The sequence below is a fragment of the Rhinolophus ferrumequinum genome, chromosome 10 (genome assembly GCF_004115265.2).
Source record: "Rhinolophus ferrumequinum isolate MPI-CBG mRhiFer1 chromosome 10, mRhiFer1_v1.p, whole genome shotgun sequence".
Lineage (NCBI taxonomy): Eukaryota > Metazoa > Chordata > Mammalia > Chiroptera > Rhinolophidae > Rhinolophus > Rhinolophus ferrumequinum.
Window position 1 is genome coordinate 21,327,502 of NC_046293.1, and position 20,190 is coordinate 21,347,691.

At 37.6% G+C, this 20,190-nt stretch overlaps 1 protein-coding gene across 1 annotated transcript in view; it reads right to left on the reverse strand.

The window, feature by feature from the left end:
• The window catches only part of CFAP54 (cilia and flagella associated protein 54), a 253,643-nt gene that overhangs the window by 87,786 nt on the left and 145,667 nt on the right, over positions 1-20,190 (reverse strand). The window contains exons 40-46 of the mRNA XM_033116208.1: positions 16,609-16,761; positions 14,313-14,507; positions 12,526-12,613; positions 12,031-12,240; positions 9,056-9,122; positions 7,263-7,445; positions 3,969-4,055 (exon numbers count right to left, since the gene is read on the reverse strand). Of these exons, the coding sequence (XP_032972099.1) occupies positions 3,969-4,055; positions 7,263-7,445; positions 9,056-9,122; positions 12,031-12,240; positions 12,526-12,613; positions 14,313-14,507; positions 16,609-16,761 (983 nt within the window). The remainder of the gene's footprint in view (positions 1-3,968; positions 4,056-7,262; positions 7,446-9,055; positions 9,123-12,030; positions 12,241-12,525; positions 12,614-14,312; positions 14,508-16,608; positions 16,762-20,190) is intronic.

Below are 20,190 nucleotides of genomic sequence, written 5' to 3' on the forward strand. Positions count from 1 at the left end.
GGAAATTTTGAACAGGGCAGGGCCCTAACCTAACTTATGTTTTGAAGATATCTAGTGACTTTCTAAAGAATAGAGAAGGATAAATTATGGAAGCAGGAAATGAAATACAAAATTAGATGAAAATTATATATATATATATATATATATATATATATATATATATACACACACACACACATACATACGGATGTATGTATACATAACATAGTAAAAATAAATTCAATTAATCCTCAACATGGATACCCATTTTACTCTCTCTTTTCCTTTAAGCACTCACTATCTTAGAAATCTCAAGAGTGTATAAATTTGAAAGAAATAAAAAGAAGGTAAGTTAGGGGGAAACAAGATGTTACAATAACATGAAAATAAATCATTAAAGATCAGGAGAGTATTTTTAATGGAGAAGAGAACACTTCTTGTCTATTGAGTTGCATACTTTGGTTCTGGCCTACAGCACCTTGGGTTCTAATCTTCCTAGTGCTGTATCACATCAAAGTAGGCTCTTTCTGACTTCTCCATGAACATCTTTCTCATTGCTCCAGGGAGGAAACACTTGCTCATCTCTGTGTGAGGTTAGTCTCCTCTGGTCTGGACTATAAGATTGCTATACATGGACTACTTATAACTGTTAAGGCTACTTTGGGTTTCAGTTTATCATACTAATATGACCATCTGAAAAAGCAATGGTGACAATAATAGACCATACATTTTCAGAAATGACAAACACCATGAACACAAACAAGCCTGATCAAAAAAAAGAATTACCCATATATCAACCCTTCACTCACACAAATACAGAGCAAACGGTAAGTACCCTTTCCAGGAATGTTGGATATTTGGGGAGTACAAATCTTTCAAGATGTTGGCAGTTCTAAAGTGAAGCCAGACAAGTTGATCGTAAAGAGGTCTTAAAGCTTTCCCTGAAAGACATTAGCACACTATAGAAACTGAACAGGATGATCTATTGCTGTTTGATTTGTCAAAACATCATTGTTTGCTATTTCCCGACTATGACTTTTCTCTCTCAGTGAGTGGAAACTCACTGACCCCAATTTACTTCAGAAAGGTCAGGCAAACTCTGCTCACAGAGGCTGTCATTCCTTCTTTTGAAGGAACCATTGGTTGCCTTTTTTCATTACTTCTGTTAAAACCCTAGTTGAGTTTTTCAGTCCTATTATGCCAGTAAGATCTCACTTCCATCTCAGTCTGCTCCTGACACTATTACCAGTTACATCTGATCACGTCTTTTTCCTGAGCAAAATTCTGTAATTAATTCTCCCTGCCCTCCCAAAGCTACAGAATGGGGTCGACAGTTCTTCACTGGCTTTTAAGCTACTCTAGTACAAAAACAGTTGTCAAGTGTTAACAATCCAATTTAAAAAAAAAATCATTTAACTAAAATTTTCTTCTTTCAGTGCCTCTCCTGATCTCCTTCTGACATGTTACTAACGGTCATCACGACCCTTCCATGGTTGCCTCTTAGCACAGACCACAATAAAACTGTCACCCAATTCTGACTCCACAGTCCCCTCATTTCTCCCATTGCTCAGCCTCCACATTATGTCTCAGTCTAGAATTCAAGTTTGGGCCCCTCGCATTCTCCGCATCACAGACCTCTGGTATTCTCATGTTATCTTCTCCAACCTCCCTGCGCAAAACCTCCACTCCAGTCTAAGTGAAACACTCCTGCCCCCTAAACAAATCAATACTTTCTCACCTCTATATCTTTCACACTACTGTCTGCCAATAAAGTCCCTTTCTTCCTCTCTCCTACTCAGTTACTTCTACTCTTCTCAAGCCTAAATCGTATCTACTTAGTGAAACCTAGAAACCCAAAGCCATGTTTTCCTCTTTAAAATTCCTGGAGACGGTGCTCATCATCTTCAATTAGAAACGACCAAGTGGCAGGAGCACACGTTATTGTCTTGTGTTTATGTAATTTCCTCTTCCCTATTTTCACATCCTTAGAAACAAGGACCATGGGTTACATTTCTTTGATTAGAGTTACTAACATGGTGCTTTCATTTAGGAGGTACTCAATAAATGTTGTTTCAGAGGTAAAGTAATAAATAGTTACCAAATATCTTCTAAGTGAGTTCCTACTAAACACTAAAGAGAGTGTGGATAGTAGGCCCTTGATAAATGTCTATAGATTTCAAATTCAATTTAGTAATTAATTACTGAATATCAAGAATATAAATGTATCACTCAAGATGTGATACAGAACTAAAAGATGGATAAATATAGGCCCAAGCCTCAAGAATTTTACAATCAAAGAGAAAGAAAAGACTGCATGCATGTTTTAAAAAGTGTTATTAGAATTCAAAAGCAGGAGAACTCTTAAGAGTTCAATTAACTCAGAAAGGGTGATCCAGAAATTCTCATTTATAACTTATTTATTCCTGAGTTAAAATATATTAAGAGTCAGCACCAGAATTCCTCTTAGGGAAGGTATTGTCTTTATTTAGAAACAGAATGCGATGGAATATTTGGGTCTGAAAACATAGGCCCAAGGGCAGAGTCTGGATGTAGAAACCAGTTTAAAAGAAGTCTAATTTTCCCTCATTAGAAAAAGGAAAAGATTTGGAGAAGAAGGGTAGAGTGCATTTCCCAAAAGGAGAAGGAGGGTTAAGCTAGTGGTATGTTGGAGCCCACTCCCTCCCTATTGTAAGAGCTAATTGTTCACATCTTGTCCCAATTCCACATACCACAGTCAGTAACGCCCAGTTGGTAAGCTGAAGTCAGCTATGGTGAGAGCATTTACGCCATGGAAAATGCAAATGCTACAAATCAGAGGGTTTTTTCTTTTTCTTTTTTTTAGAGTGAGTTGTGAATCACTTACCAGCACACAGCTGACTAAGCCATGGTATGGGAAGCAAAAGCATGAGGTGTTGGCCAAGAAATATTTTAAGTTCAGAAATGTCAAAAATTCTATTTAAAAAATTTTTTGCCTCGACTTAAACTTCCCTGTGTTCCCAATTTTCAGTAAAGTCAAATATACCGTGTTTCTCCTAAAATAAGACCTAGTTGGACAATCAGCTCTAATGTGTCTTTTGAAGCAAAAATTAATATAAGACCCAGTCTTATTTTACTATAATAAGACCCAGTATGATGTAATAATAATATAATATAATACCGGATCATATTAATTTTTGCTCCAAAAGATGCATTAGAGCTGATTGTCCAGCTACGTCTTATTTTAGGGGAAACACGGTAGAAATAAAGGCCTTCGGTGAATGTGTTGTGTGTGTTTATGGTTTATGTGTAAATGAGTATGCGTGTGTGTGAGTGTGTGTGTGTGTGTGTTTAATATGGAATAGGGTTGAATTGCACATTAGAAATGAGGAAGTGCAGAATAGTAAGCAAATTTCCTGGATATTGAGATGATCTGCCTACAAAACAAATTCAACAACAGTGGGAGCCTGAGACCACAGGTGACCAGGCAAAGGGGCAGAGAAAATGAGGTGCTTGAGATTCCACGTGGGATTCAAGCCAACTGCACGTGAATCATGAAGGCAGAGACGCTATGCTGATGTCTAGGTTCCAGAATTAATCATAATTTGGTGTCGGTGCAAGGAAAAATTATTGTATACCATAATATACATAAGTGTACTCAGCAAAAAAATTCACAGAAACGTCAGAAAACTGACTCTTGAGTCTCCAGTCTCCCAGGAAACCAGTCTTTCAGAAGGGGTCATCTCCAGGCTGATGTTGGGTGAGCCTTGGTACCAGATGGAGTTGTTTCTCACTTCACTGTGGCCCAAGTGTAAAATGATAGCTTTTCTAACTTGCTCTTTCCCATAGTTTATTATAATGATGGGCAAGTGTTTTTTGGTTTTTTTTGAATATCAGTATAACACCATATTGTTACCAGCTGATTATTATCATGAATATTAGAACCAAATTAATTCATGACAATATCTTTAATAGTTCAAGAATGGCAAATGTCTTAAAAGCTTGTTACATACCTTGAGGATTCTTGCTTCTAGATTTCTGACTAGGTCTTGGCAAATTCCGAAAACAAAATACTGGTACAATGCAAGGAGAGGCAGAACCTACCAACAGAAAAACATTTTATTTTTAAAACATATTTTACCAAGTTAATAACATAATAATAAAACTTAGCCAAATAATATAGGAAATGTTATGCAAAACAGTGATTGATTTTTCCATGCTAGGAGATTATACTGCTTGGTATAAGTGAAATGATCTACCTAGCATATGCTTCATAATTTTATCAGAACTTTAATGTGCTATCAGGGACTTACAGTTCCAAATAGATGCCACTTGGTCCCCAAACCCTTGGTTTCACATCTTTTTAAGATTGAAAAAGTGAAAATGCAATTATTTATCTTTCTTGAAAAAAATTAATTCAATATATATGCATGAATCACAAAGGCCTGTGGAAACATTCTAGCAAATGAGCTTTCAAATAAATGCAAAATTTAAAGCAAAGGAACTCATATCCACGTCCCTTGATAGCTTCTACTTATTCACCTCAATGTCAGCTGCTATTTGTATTCAATTCGAATATCCCTATCAGCAAAATAGTATTTATAACATGCCTACTATGTTTCAGGCACTGCTGAATGAGAACAAAATCTAACAAATCCCTGCCTTCATAGGGCATATATTCTACTCATTGAAACCCACGCTTACTCTTCACATAATATTTTTATTTTACTAGAACTAACCCCAAGTTCAACTCTTCTGGAAATCATGGCTATATGTGAAGGCTTAAAGCCTATAATATTTCAATTGACCTAGCCACTCTCCAGTCAGAGACAGCTGTTGAGGGGACAGTTTTGCCTGGACTTCGGAACAGCTCCGGATCTCAACTCCAAACTGAAGCTCAGTTCCTACAGCTGGCTCCTGCCCCACTAAGGGGAGATAAAGCAAGGAGGAGGTTTGGGATTCCTACTAATTGGCAAAATATTTCCCATGATGCCACGGCAGTGGGTCCCATAGCAAACTTTTAATGTGACATCAGTCTCCTTAACCATCAGACTTCTGCTGAAGGGTAGTGTAATACAAAGTGGAAACTGTTTACGTCCTGCAAGTTCAGCTAAGGAGACTCTAATTGTCAGTCAACTGGCAGCTGCTAATAGCAACGCTTTTAAAAAGGATTAGAACTGATCTTAAATGATTTCAAACATAATACATTTTTGAACAGTTATGTGCTACAAACATAACACAATACCTTTTTCTTCAATTAATGCAGCACAAAACAATTAGCTGTCTATTACCTTTGAGATTTTTCTTTTCTTTAGTAAGAAATAAAACCACACCATTTTATTGCTGCCAATTGCTTGATTATTCAGAAAAATGTTCTCAATTTCTTAAGCTTCAGAGAGAAAAAAGTCTCATTTCTTTTCCAGTGCAGTGGTATGTATTATATATGAATGTGACAAGGCAGCTAAAGGTTACCCAAGGGATAGAACTATTTTCTAAATCCAGAAATGAGCCTCTGTAACAATGAGAGGAGCACCATTTTGTTATTTTTTTCTAATAAACAATTTCTTGCCAAATCTGCCAAGTGTTAAATGCATTTGTCAGTCTCTTCACTTTAACACATAGCTTTATAATTTAACAACTCATAGCAGGGAGAAATAAATCTTTTCAATATAAGAAGAGAGATTTATTTCTCCGAATTTAGAACAAGAGAATAGAAAACAATATATGAGAAAAAAGAAAGCAGGTATGAAAATTATGAAGAAAGGGGAAAGAAGCAGAAAAAGAGACAAAATAGATGTTAAAGAGCAAACAGGGAAACAAGAGATACAAAAATAAAGGAAATGGCATAAAGGAGGAAAATAGGAAAAACAAGATAAAGGAGGAAAATACAAAAGGACCAACAGGACATACTAACTTATTTTTAAAATGCAAGCAGCTTCAAATTTATATATATATATAAAATATATATAAAATTTGAAGCAGCTTCAAATTTATATATATATATAAAATTTATATACTTCAAATTTATATATATATATATATATATAAATTTGAAGCTGCTTTGCATTATACATATATATATATATGTGCCAAAAATGTATACACATTTTAAGAAAGGAAAAAACTGTATTAAAATTGTAACACTCAATATATACCAATAACAAAAGATGAATACAAGTCACGTTTGACTTCTGAAATTACAAAAGGTGCTCAAAGTGGTTACTATCAGAATCCAGACACTTCTGATTATGGTGAACTACTGCTTGAGCAGTGCTGACCAAAGTGTCTACTTGTATATATATATATATATATATGTATGTATGTATGTGTGTGTATATATATATATACCGTGTTTCCTCAAAATAAGACCTAGCTGGACCATCAGCTCTAATGCATCTTTTGGAGCAAAAATGAACATAAGACCTGGTCTTATTTTAATATAATATAAGACTGGATATTATATAATACAATATAAGACCGGGTCTTATATTAATTTTTACTCCAGAAGATGCATTAGAGCTGACAGTCTGGCTAATGGTCTGGCTAGGTCTTATTTTCAGGGAAACACCAAATATACATATATACTCTCTCTATATATATATATATAAATACACACATATGTACATATATATGTACATATGTATATATGTGTATGTGTGTGTATATATATATATATATATATATATATATATATATATATATATATAGAGAGAGAGAGAGAGAGAGAGAGAGAGAGAGAGAGAGAGATTCATTTCCCCAAAGGAAAAGAGAGTTGTATTGTGATTTTTTTATTTCCTAGGATATTAAGAAGTGTCTGTCTTTTATTTCACAGTTAGAATCGGTTGTTCACTTAGATGCACCCTTAACAAAGAAAAGACAAGAGACACAAAGATAAATTTATCTCAATAAAGAAATAGTCTCAGAGTTTTGGTCATGGTATGACATGCATGACTTACTGTAGTGAGTTACATGTGTACTAGATTCCTCAATTTGAGAATGTTTCACTAAACATTCTAATCAATTTCACCACGTCTTCAGAAAAAACAAAACAAAAAATACAGTAAAAAGAGAACAAAATCAAATAGACATTGCTTGTGGATGCAATGCAAAATGCGATGCAAACAACATCAAAGAAAGAATCTTAATTTATTTCATTTTGAAATACAGATAAGAATCCTGAATATACAGTTTAAAAGTTAAACAAGAACCGACCGAAAGAATATTAGCAAATTTTGAAAAGTATGAACTAAGTGGGGCAAAAAAATACCACAGTGAATTAGATTTGTTGATTTTTACAAATTACTTACTATGATATTTTGCTTAGCAAAGTGCAGTTCACGTATAATGTAATATAGGCTTGCAACTACAGAGCATATGTTAGCCCTGTAGCTATCTGAGAAGAGTTCGATTCCTGGGAGAAGCTGAGTGATTTCATACTGAGCGTAGCAACGTTCAGCTTTGGGGTGCAGAAGTGTGGTTCTCAGCAAACCCTGATAATGGAAGAAAAGGTGAAATAAAGAGCTATAAATTGCATTTGTAACAATGAAACAGAAAGACAAGTACATACATTACTTGCTAAAGTGCTTAGCACATGCCTCGCACTCTGGACTCTGTAATAAACAATATTTATCATTCATATTATTATCATAGGTTGCCAATGCTTTTATTCCTCAAGATGGGCCTTCTAAATTCCATGGTCATTGAATATTTATTATTTTCAGAAGAAATTATCATTACTTAGGTTATCATTTGTTGGGAGGCAATTTTATATTAGGCACGATTGCGAAGGTCTTTATTTTTATTTTTGTATTAGTTTCAGGTGTACAATGCAACATAATAGTTAGACATTTACTCCCCTTACAAAGTGATAACCCTCCTCCCCCAAGCTTCTACCCTTCTGACATCTTATATAATTGTCACAATGTTGCTAAATTCTTTATAAATGCTATTTCATTTAATCCTCATTTAACCTATCCCTACAAGGAAGGATTATTATCCACTTATACATGGATTTTTTCCAATAAATACCTGCGCTGTTTTTGATCTGCAGTTGGGAGTCCATGGATGTGAAGAGCTGACAATATGTATTGATTTATGCTTTTTTATATAGGGGATTTGAGAATCCACAGATTTTGGTATCTGTGGAGAACCCCGTAACCAATCACCAGCAGATACCAAGGGACAACTAAGTGTTGGGGGAGTCAAAAGTTATATGTGGATTCTCGACCATGCCTCCAACCCTCCTGTTGTTCAAGGGTCAACTATACTTATTTCCTAAAACATAAACAGCATTCTGAACAAAGAGTATCAGAATGTAAAAAATGCAATATGAGGAATGAGAATCAGGTAATCATTCCCTTTGCACCCCTGCCACATCCACCTCTTCCCTTTGAAGCACAGGCAAGAGGTGAATGGAACAGAAGAAAATTGAAAAGTCTGGCCTTACATTCAGAGAAGCCTTTTCCAAAGATCTTATCTATCCAGATTTCTTAAGCTATCAGACTCTTCCGATACACAGAGCAAGGGTGTCCGTCCTTCAAAGTAAACAGAACCTTTAGTAGGTTGAAAAGGTCCCGGCTACATTTCTGAATCTGAAAATATCTTGTATTTCAGATAAAAGCTCCTTTCTTCTTCAGCAGAGTCAAACCCAGATCCTAAGAACTGCAAACACTCTATGTACTTCTGTAGTCATCCACTTATTTCTTGCTTTCATTATATGGTACATCATGCAATTGAGCAAAGCTTTATTTAGAGATGACGTAATCCACGGCAACCCTTTGGAGCCAAACAGACTGACCTCGCCCCTCACCAGCAACATGATCTTACTAACAACAGCAGACTCAGGTGACTTATCTGTAAAACTCCTTCTTCCATAGGCTAATGGAAAAACTGATTCTGCTGGATATTAAAGGTGCAACTGTCACACAGGTTCAGCCAAAGAAGGAAAGATGAACTTATGATATTTAATCAAGATTCATGCTATTTTCCTACCTGAATATAAGTAGAAATTTTATTTTATGAATATGATAAACTACTGCACTTTTTTTTACTGACTAGTGAATGGTCATGCTACTGTAGAAAGATATATGTAAAGTGTTACCTGAAAGAGTAATGCAGACAAAATGCAACAGTCAGTTCTCTTCTCAACATCCAACATCTTAATAAATCTAAATAAGAAAAAGAAACAGATTCACAGACGATTTTTCAAAAATATTTTTATATAAATACAACTCTAATACTCATAGATTTTCCAAAATTATAATAGTCTTTGCAATTGTAAAAGTGTTACTTTCTCATATAAGATCTAGAACACCAAAAAATGAAAAATAAAATGAAGAGTCACCTATAATCCTACCACCTAAACATGATTACTGACCAGTAACATTTTGGTCAATATCCTTCTAGATTTTTTTTCTATATAATTATATACACACATTAAGACTAGAATTATGCAACATGTATTATTTATAAACAAATTTTCCATTCATGGATATAATGAGCTACATCATTATTTTACAGAACTTTAATATTTTTATCATATGTATGTACCATAATATAAAAATAGTCATCTCCATTTTGATGTTTTCCAATGCTAAGATAAACATTGTTGTTCCTAAATTTTTGAGCACTTGTCCTATTGGTTCTACTGGATAAATCCGTAAAAGTGGAATTTTTTGGGGAAAGAAGATGCACAATTTTAAACTTCTGGATGAGTATGGTTAAATAATTCCCTCCAAAAGATGGGTGTATTTTCTCACCAGCAGTATATTATGGACACATTGATGATATTAAGTCTCTCTACCAAAGATTAAGGTGATGTCTCTGAAGTTACTACCATCTCATTTTGTGTCCCTTAGAAGAGTTTGAGTTTTCTTTATATGGGTCTTGAAACTCACATTTGCAGCTATAAACCACATTACTTTCTTCTAAGTCTTATTTAGATAAAACCAGTCATCTTTACTATATTAACTTAATTAACTAATGTCTGAGTTCAGCTTCTGTGTGTGTCTATGAGAGTGTGGGGAGAAGAGTTTCTTCTACGCAAGGAGTCTCCGAGAACAGCCAAAACCCCTGTAGCATCATATATCCTATGGAAGTCAGACTCCAGCTGGATAACCAGGAAATTACTTTCGGTTGAAAATCAGGAGATAATAACTTCAGAGACTCAGAGAAGCTGAGGTGCCCAGTGGCAGGAATGCTATAGTGGTTCTTTTTCAAGCTGTGGGCTTTTCTCAGCTTTTCTACTATTCTCTGCTGCCAAGCTCTACTAAGTCATAAGCTCAGACTTGTATGGGGATTGATTGATTGGTCGATTGTATGTGTGTGTGTGTGTGTGTGTGTGTGTGTGCACATGTGTGTAAGGATGCGTTCCTTTCCAGATGTGCAAGAAAAGATCAAACCTGACAAAAGTTTTAAAAATCTATACTGTTTAATACTTTTTAACGAGTTATTTCTTACTTCCCCTGCCCAAAGATGCTAATTTCCAGAAAACAATGTGATTATTAACTAGTTATTATTTTTTTAAATTTGCCGTTCAGTTCCAAATACTATGCAAGTTTTGGCCCACACCCTATACATAAGCTAAAAAGGTAACTGGAGAGGTGAAGGAAACCTGTACCTCTACTCCCTCCATACTTCTTACATTTTTCATAATAATCAAACATTTAAGATATTTGTGAATGCTAACCAGGTATAAGGTACTATAATAGACTTTCACATGTTATGTGTGGTAGACTGAATAAAGGCCCCCGAAAGATATCCACGTCCTCATTGCCCAAATCCATGAACATGTTACCTTACATAGCAAAAAAACCCAAAGACTTTGCAGATGTGATTAAATTAAGGACCTTATAATGGGGAGGTTATCCTGGATTATCCAGGTGGATTCAGTGTAATCACAGTGGTCCTTATAAAAGAAAGGCAGGAGGGTCAGAGAAGGAGATAGGTGGAAATGGGTGAGTGAGAGAGGAGAGAGAAAGATGACAGGCAGTTGGTCCTGAAGACAGAAGATGAGCCATGAGCCAAGGAACGCAGCAGCCCCTAGAAGCTGGAAAAGACAAGGAAACAGATTCTCCCCTAGAGCGCCTGGAGTGACAGTCCTTCCAACACATTGATTTTAGGTATTCTGACCTCCATAACGGTAAGATAGTATATCTGTGTTGTTTTAAACCACTAACTTTGTGGTAACTTGTTACAGCAGCAGGAGGAAATGCATCTAGTGTGCGTGATGGGCTAAATGTTGTGTTCTTCCCTTCCCATCCATCAAGTTCACATGTTGATTTCCTAACCCCCAGTACCTCCAAATGTGACTGTACTTGAAGACGGGGTCTTTAAAGAGGTAATTAAGTTAAAATGAGGTCATTAGGACGGGCTATAATCTGATATGACTGGTACCCTCATAAGACGAGGACATTAGGACACAGACATGTGAGGACACAGCAAGAAGACAACCATCCAGAGCTGATAAAAGAGGCCTTGGAAGAAACCAACCCTGCCAACTCTGTGAACTTTTAGCCTCCAGAATTGTGAGAAATACATTTCTGTTGTTTAGGCCATGCAGTCTTTCGTACTTTATTGTGGCAGCCCTAGCAAACTAATACAGTTTGTCATGTAACTGTCACCACCAGGATTTAAAGATGAGGACATTGAGGCTCAGAAAGAATGAGTAACTTGCCAAGGGGGCACAGAGTTAGTAGGAGGCTCTTGAATTAGGCCCAAGTCGGCTGCCTCCACAGCACTATTCTTACTCCCGTACCAACTGTCCATTCTCGCATTCATTCATTCAACATGTAGTTACCGAATGCCAACTCCAAGGCACTCAGGATACATCGGTGTACAAAACAAAGATCTTTGCCCATGTGCTGCTCATATTCTGGGGGTGGGAGGTATTATAGAAAGAGGAGAGGCCCTAAACAACAAACATCACAAGTAAGTAAATGGTATAACCCTTTATGACATGGACGTAGCTGCAAGAATCCAGTGTGTTTAAGGCATGGCATTGTACTTGGCACAGGTGGGCACCCCACAAAAGGAAGCTATTAGCTATTATGCAGGTCATTCCATCATCACACTCACTGGGCTATCTTTGCTGATATGACCGCTCCTTGCAAACATCCCCAAACGCCAACTTTTGACAGAAATTCCTCACTGTAGTCTTTGGAACCGGGAGGTGAACAGCTGTCGGTGGCACTCGTGAGCGAGGTGCCCAACTCTTTCCATGTATGTAGCACATCTTGTTTTCTGAATATGTCATCAAGAGCTTGACACCAACATTTAAAAGCAGCCCTAAAACAGAAACAGAGCATCCAGCAGTACATTTTCTGAGACTTATGTCATTAAATGTTTCCAAAAGGGAAAGCGAATATACTAAAGAAACATTTTAATTAAAATCTATACCATTTATACATTACTCATAACCATGTCTCTCAGGTAGCATTTGATGAATAAAATGTAGCAACATTATTGAAGAACTAAAATTTATGAAAGACGGTATTTTTTCACAGTAATTAAAAAAAAAAATTCAAACAAACAAAAACTTCTCCCTCAATCTATAGACTCCTAAAAATCTACCTTTTCTTTCCTGCGAAGACAAGAAGACTTCCAAGTTCATGCAACGCTTGAACTTTAAGACTTCTTTGATTGCTGGCTTGGAGAACATCTGTATTTTAATCAAGTAAAAGAACAAATATCAATTCCTGGAAAATATTTCCTTTATATTCGCAAAATATTTGAAACTGCATTATTCCTTAACTGTGTACATAAGCAAACTGCAAGCTAGCAGTGCTTTCAAATGTCACACTACACACACACACACACACACACACACACACACACACACACAGAAAGAGAGCAAAGGATGTTTTCTATTTGAATATAGCAGAGTGGGAGATTGGATCTAACAGGTAGGAAAAATGGAGAAAGTAAAATAAGAGTCAGGCAGGTAGAAATGGTTGAGAAGAGAAATGCAGAAATGGTGTGCAAGGGCTGAGTGCATATGGAAATGACATGTGTGGCTGGAGTATGGTTTTCCTGGGAGGGTGATGAAGGAGGTAGAGGTAAGATTACAGAGGCTTCTGAATGCCTCATGGAAAAATGTGGACATTATCCTATAGCAGATGGGAAGCCTCAAAGGATTGTTTCTGAGCTGGATGTGACAAGATCACAGCCTATCAGTTTCTTCCTTTTCCTTTTACACAAACGCAAAAAAAAAAAAAAAAGAGCATATTTTTAATATCACCTCAATTTTTTTCTCATGGAGGGTGTTCTGATAAATGCATGTATTCAAGGATATGTAGCAAAAAAATCCCAACCAACATGGCAATGGTTTCTAATGAGAAACCTAAAATCTCAGGAAAGGTTTTAAAAATCTAAGGAAAGGTTTTTCGTATGTTGTCCAATGGGGCATCTCCTGGTATTTCGTGGGTAAAGACCAGAGAAACCAGATGGCCTGTAATGCCCAGAACCTTGTCCCTCAGTGAAGAAAAAGGTGAGAAACCTGTTTCTAATGATCTAATATCTAACTTCATTTTACACATAAAAAGGGCATACGTGCATATTTTCCAATTGCTCTAAATTTTCCAGAAATGCAACCATTAAATGTAGTTGTCTGTTTTGTTCAGATCTTTATTTAGATTTATTTGCCATTTTAGAAAATCATGTCACCAAAATTAACAGTGCTGGTTACTACATGCCACCAATATAAACATACCGGAACCACTCCGCATTTGCAGCTGTCACATTCCTGGGGACCCTACATGCAAGATATGAGCATTGGGCTGCTTCACTGTACCTTCTACTGCTTGAGTACTTACGTGCAAACAATAGCTTCTTTTATTACAAAGTGATTTTGTCTGACTTATCCTTTATTTTATATTCAGAGCATCATATGGATTTGGGGAAAACAAAACATGTAGGAAGACTATATTAAATATACATTTTATTCTGGGAGTAAAGGGGAAATTACAAAATGTCTGTTATGGGAGACACTGGGTCTACAACATGGGTTGAGTATATACTGCTGAGTTTGTAAAAGCCAAATCAAGGGGGAAAGGCAAGGAAAATGAAATCAGCTGGGGCAGAGCAAAAGAACTTGACAGTGGCCATATCCCAACAAGCGGTTCACAGATACAGTTAAAGGGGGATGGACAGAAGGGTGGCCTTGAATCTCGCAATGGTGACAGCCAGGCTGGGAAAGTGGGTAATAGGAGATGCTGGACTGCAATGTCACTGCTACAAGGGTGTGATGAAAGAGCCTCTGTTTAAGCTCTTTCGTAACGATAACATGTAAAGGCTAAATGTAATCTCAACATTCATGCAGACAATCACATTGACAATGAATGCATAATAATACATCTTACCAATAGTTCCATAATAAGAAGAAATTACAAGTCCAAGTTGTGAATAGGGAAGTTTGCTTTTCTCCACTGAACTAAAAACTCTGAAGTTTTCCTGAGAAAGGTCAGGGGGTGTGGGCATATGCATCTCTTCTGTCCCCAGGCAAAATTCCACCTTTCCAGACGTAAATTTTGAATTGTTTATACCCCCTTTGTCTCCTAAATTCATGAAAAAAAAAAAAAAGGAAATTTAGAATAGAAAAAGAAAGGAAGCTGATTGGGAAGAAAGGAGTAGAAGAAATGGAAAGGGACAAGAAAGGAAAGGTTTTGTAATATATAGCTGAAGCTTATTTGCAGTTTGAGGGGCATTGTTTCCTTCAACTTAAAATCATTTCTGAAGAGCCCAGGAGAGTATGAATGGGCTCTATATTCAAGTTGTTAAATAAAGAACATTACAGAGGAGCAATTTGCCAGAATGTAAATGTTGAGATAACGCTTTGCTTCTGTGGCGATTGGTGGAAGTTACATTGTTTGGGTTTGCCCTTTTTTAAGAGCTTCCACCAGGAAGACGTTGGTTTGCCTCTGGGACGGAGACCTCTGGGATAGAAACAACACATAGGTAGTTATGACACGAGGGGGAAAAGTGGGAAAGAGCTGCCTCTTTCTTATAAGATCAGAGAACACACAGGAAAAAACAAAAAAGAAAAAATATTCTAGGGAAAGTAGTCAAAGGTTGCAGAGAGACAGAAGCAATCGTCTATAGTCCAAAGACTAGGGATAAACTGCCGAGAATATTTTGGTATATGTTACATGCCTTTGAGTTGGCTCTGACTCTGATGACCCTGTGAATGAGTGACGTCCACAGTGTCCTCTCCTCACCAGCCCTGCTCAGCTCACACCTATGGCTCCTTTAGCAGAGTCAGTCCATCCCATACTTGTTCTTCCGCTTTCCTGATGCTGCCTATATTTCCCAGCATTACTGTCTTTTCCAAAGGCCCCTGCCTTCTCATGATGTGCCGGAAGTAGGACAGCTTCAGTTTTGTCATTTTTGCTTCCAGCAGTGTTTCAGGCAGGCTTAATTTGCTGTAGGACCCACTTGTCGTCTTTCTGGCGGTCCAGGGTATCTGTAGTGCTCTCCTCCGAAACCATATTTCAAATGAATATTTAATTCATATTTCAAGTGAATATTTTGGTACCAGGTCAGATTCAGAGTGAATTGGTGTAAACCATTCTTAGGAATTTTATCTCCTTTTTTTAATTTATGCCCTTAACCATCGTTAATGCACGCCGTAATTGAGAAAAGTTCAAACATGATATGGGGAGTTAATTTAATGTAATGTGAGTCAGTGGAAAATACAATGAAAAACTGTGGGGACATATCATAACAAGTGCTTTTTGCAGGGGGCAGCAATAACATATACATAAATACATATGTATATATACATCCATACATACATAAAACTTCAGTCAGTGGTTGTAAAAAAAATTGGTCAGATTTCTAAAAGATCAATTCAGTGGATATTAGCATCTTAATTAGATATGTTTAAATCTACTTTTAATAACTTTAAGGTATAATTATTTTAAGTTTATTAATTTAAGTTTATTCTTTAAGCTTATTTTGACTATTCTGATAAATATGAACAGCAAGAATCATAAACATAAATTAAGATTTTAAAAAATTTAAATAAACTAAATATAGATAAATTTGAGTATACTCTTCTTTGAGGTTACCACTTAACCACTCAAAGCCATATTTTGATTAAGTTCAGAAATCAATAGATGTTGAAAAAGGAGAAAACAAATAAATGTAATATAACCAATGACAGTATCTTGTTTATGTTAAAAAAAATCTCTAAGATCAAAACCTATGGTGCTAATAAGAAATTTTATTGATGCTTATGTTAAAATGCATCCATTTCTTTGACACTGATAAAGTAGTATTTTAGTAAAAGGTACTATATCATTAATTCAGTATCAGTCAACTCATCTACTTATGAAAATTAAACAAAACTCAGCCATACAGGCAAAGAAAATGATAAGAACACAGAAGTACAGAATCAAAAAACTGACAAATGTTACTTGTGTATCTACTGTATATAAGGGGGTCTTGTAGTTTCACAGACAGTATAAAAGCAGATGAGTGAGACAGTGCCTTGGTTGGCATAGTGTTATAGAGAGAAAATGCAATCCACTAGGCAAGAAGGAGAAAGTGAAAGGCAGCAGTGAGGGGGCATGGAGGCCCTATGGCAGAATACAGTAGATCCGCAGGGTGGTATCCCCACATAAATAAAGAGTAACTGATACAAAGCAAGTCTTTTACCTTGTGTCTGGGCAAGAAATAATGAAAGCAACTTTCTGCTGTGTCGGATTGATCTGTTATGATATTTGGATTTTTCCAAGGTCTCTCTAAAGCATCTCAAAGTGTCTGTCACATCCACAGGCACACAGACGAGCTCTTTGGCTTGGCTGTATTCTGAAAGGAAAGGGAAGAGTAACACTGGGGATGAAATGCTGCAGCAAGCCAACTAGTAGTGAAAGATTCTAATTCAGAGAATTCTTGGTGCCAAACTAAAGCTGCTAAATTCAAAGCCCCCGAGTCTGTAGCAGGTGTTTCAACATTCAAATCAAATTTTTTTGGTATATTTGAAAGTTCTTAAAAAAAAAAAAAAGAAAGAAAAAAGTTAGGAAACTTTTGATTCTTATGAAATGCAAAATACTTTAGATCTTGCCAATTTTCCTTATGAAGCCTCTACTTTTTCCTTTTTTTTTTTTTTTTTTTTTTTGCTGATCATAAAAGATGAAATAATCTACTCTTTTCAGCATCCTCTTCAAAGTAAGGGTACCTTGGGAAAGAGATGAAAGGAAGAAACAAAAAAGCTTGGAGATGGCCAACTGCTCTCTTAAGGAAAAGCCAGTTTTCTAATCTTGGAGGATGCAAAGAAAGGAAGATGGGGCCATAAATGAGTATGAAACCAACAAACAGTCCTGAAAAATGGCTAGAAAGGGGAGATGGTGGCAGAGAGTTGCTATGAGGTCTCTGGAAAGGAAATGACCATACAGGAATTAGGTTGCAGATTTGCGACATACGATAAGAAGCAGGCATATGAGAAAGAAGAATTACAGACTTCAGATGAATAACAAAGGAATTTACTTCTTCAACAAGTTGAACAGGTCAAATACCTCTATAAAACCTGAGGTCTTGATAGTATAGCAACTTGCTGGGGAACAGAGCTAATAGAGGTTAAGAGGTAAGGCCTGTGCCCTTGAGAGTTTACAGTCTAGCTGAAGATATGAAGCATGCCATCACTGGAGCATTAATATGACATTTACAGAGAGTGTCTGATTACACGCTAAAATGAGGGAAAGACAGAGGAGAGAGATCAGGGTAAGGAGGAAAGGAGGAGCTAGAAAAACTTCATGGAGGAGCTAGAAAAACTTCATGGAGGAGAAGATATGCTGGCTGTGTTTTAGAAGATAAGGAAGATTGGATTGGGAAGAAAGAGGCAAGGGGTTTTTTTCAGATAGAATAAGAATAGCTGAGTTGATTGAGCACTTACTCTATACCATGAACTATTCAAAGTAATTTATGAACATAGTCACATCAAACCCTAAAAGGAACCATAAGAGGTATGTACCATTATATCCTCATTTGTACAGATGAGGAAAAGAAGGCACAGAGAAGCCTGGTAGCCTCCCTTGGGTCACAGAACAAGTCTGTGCAAGGAGAGGCATGGCAGCAGGAGTAAGGGTGGTGCTTTAGGGCACAATGAGATGACATGACCAGTCCTGTTGAACAAAGAAGGGTTGCCAGAGGCCTGAAGCCCTCACTGAGTAAGTGGCCCTCTTTCTCTCTAAAGGGGAGCTGAGCAAGGGTTTTGACCAGGACCTTGACAGAAAGATTGGTATTTTAGGAAGAGTCAGCCAGCAGCTGCATGCACAGCAGACTGCAACAGAAAGAGGTTGGTGACTGAGAGACTGTGACAACATTGTGTGATTTGATATTGAGTAAAGTAATAGCAATGGAAACAAGGGAGGGACACAGGGAACTTCCCAATGTTAGAAGCGACAGGAGAGTGGTTAATGGGCTATGTGGCAAAATATAAAAAGGGCGTGGAAATTACCTCTTCCCCATTCTTTAAGGGCCAATGACCTTGCTTCCTACCTCACTAGAAAAAAATGAAAGCAATCCAAAGGGATTTTTCCACAAGGCCCCACCACTATATCCATCCAGTCCCCAACACCTGTACCCATCTGTACACCTCCAGGGCATTACTCCAGCAGTTCTCGCTCTCCAGAACATGAATTTTTCTCTCTGCTGAATCATTCACAATAGCACATTTTGCTGTTTTTCACCTATCTTTAAAAAAAAAATTTAATTTCATGTTCATTGCAGCATTATTTACAATAGCCAAGATAAGGAAACAACCCAAGTATCCATTGATGAATGAATGGATAAGGCAAATGGGACACACACACACACACACACACACACACACACACACACACACAGAGAGAGAAATAAAAAAGAAGGAAATCTTGCTATTTGTGACCACATGGATGAAACTTGAGGGTATTATGCTAAGTGAAACAAGTCAGACAGAGAAAGACAAATACTGTATGATCTCATTTAAATGTGGAATTTAAATAAACCAAATATAGTTTCAAGATGGCAGAATAGGTTGTGCTTACCTCCTATCACAACCACATCAAAATTACAACTAACCTACAAAACAACCATCACTGAGAATCACCTGAAGTCTTGCTGAACTGAAGACGTACAACTAAGGACATACAGAAGGAGCCACCTTGAGACTGGTAGGAGGGGCAGAGATGTGGAATGGGCTGGTCCCACACCCATGTGTGACCATAAAAATTGGGAGGAATATCTCGCTGCAGAGGTACCTCCAGAGGAATAATGGGTCCCAGCCCTACACAGGCTCCACAGCCCAGGGATCCAGTACTGGGTAGAGAAGTCCCCATAACTTATGGCTGTGAAAATCCGTAGAGATTGTGGCTGTATGAGATGAGAGTGGCTGCAGTCCCAGAAGCTCCTCGTAAAGGGCTCTCACACAGACTTACTCACTGATGAACTTACTCGCTCTGAGCTCCAGCACTGGGGAAATAGCTCAAAAGATGTCAGGGACATAAAGGGAAGAAGTGAATTGTCTGGCTCTAGGGCAAGGGCTGGAGGGGCAGCTATCAACAAAACGAAGGTGCTGGCAGAAGCCATTGTTTATTTGTTGAGCCCTCTCCACTACCAGCATGCAGATGCCGGTGGCTGTCATATTTGCCTGGCTATGTTAGCCACCATCCACCTGGCTAACACTTCATTCACTCCACCCTGGTGATTCTGAGACCCCACCTCACCCAACTTTCAGGCACACCAAAGCCACTTCTAGTGGCTTTTCCATCAAAATGGCCTGTTTTAGTGCATGCTGCAGATTTTCCTAAAAACTCTCAAAAGTTCACAAAACCAAAACAAGCAGCATCTGACTTTGGCATGTCCTGTACCTCTGGCTGAGATGCCCTAAGCTGGGCACTAGCAACAGCTGGCCTCAGTTTAATTCTTGGCCTCTCAAGGTACCTCTCAGCCCAGCATGGGTGGCAGACATCTGTGAATTGCTTTGTAGAACATACCAGGTGACCACAGGTAGGGCACAAACTGCAGCTGAACTAGACCTGCAGCAGGTCCCCTCCCAGGAAGCCCTCAGTCTGGCACACCTAGTGGCCAGCTTCAGACCAAGCCAGAGCATCACTCAGCTGCTTCCAAGGATGAAACACACAAAGGGCAGACTGGGCAGGCACCAGAGCCCTGCTAAAGTGAATCCTGCTCTGTAGGGTCAGCCCCTGTACCACAACTCCTACACTGTGTAGAGATGGCGAGTCCCCACAACCAATCAGC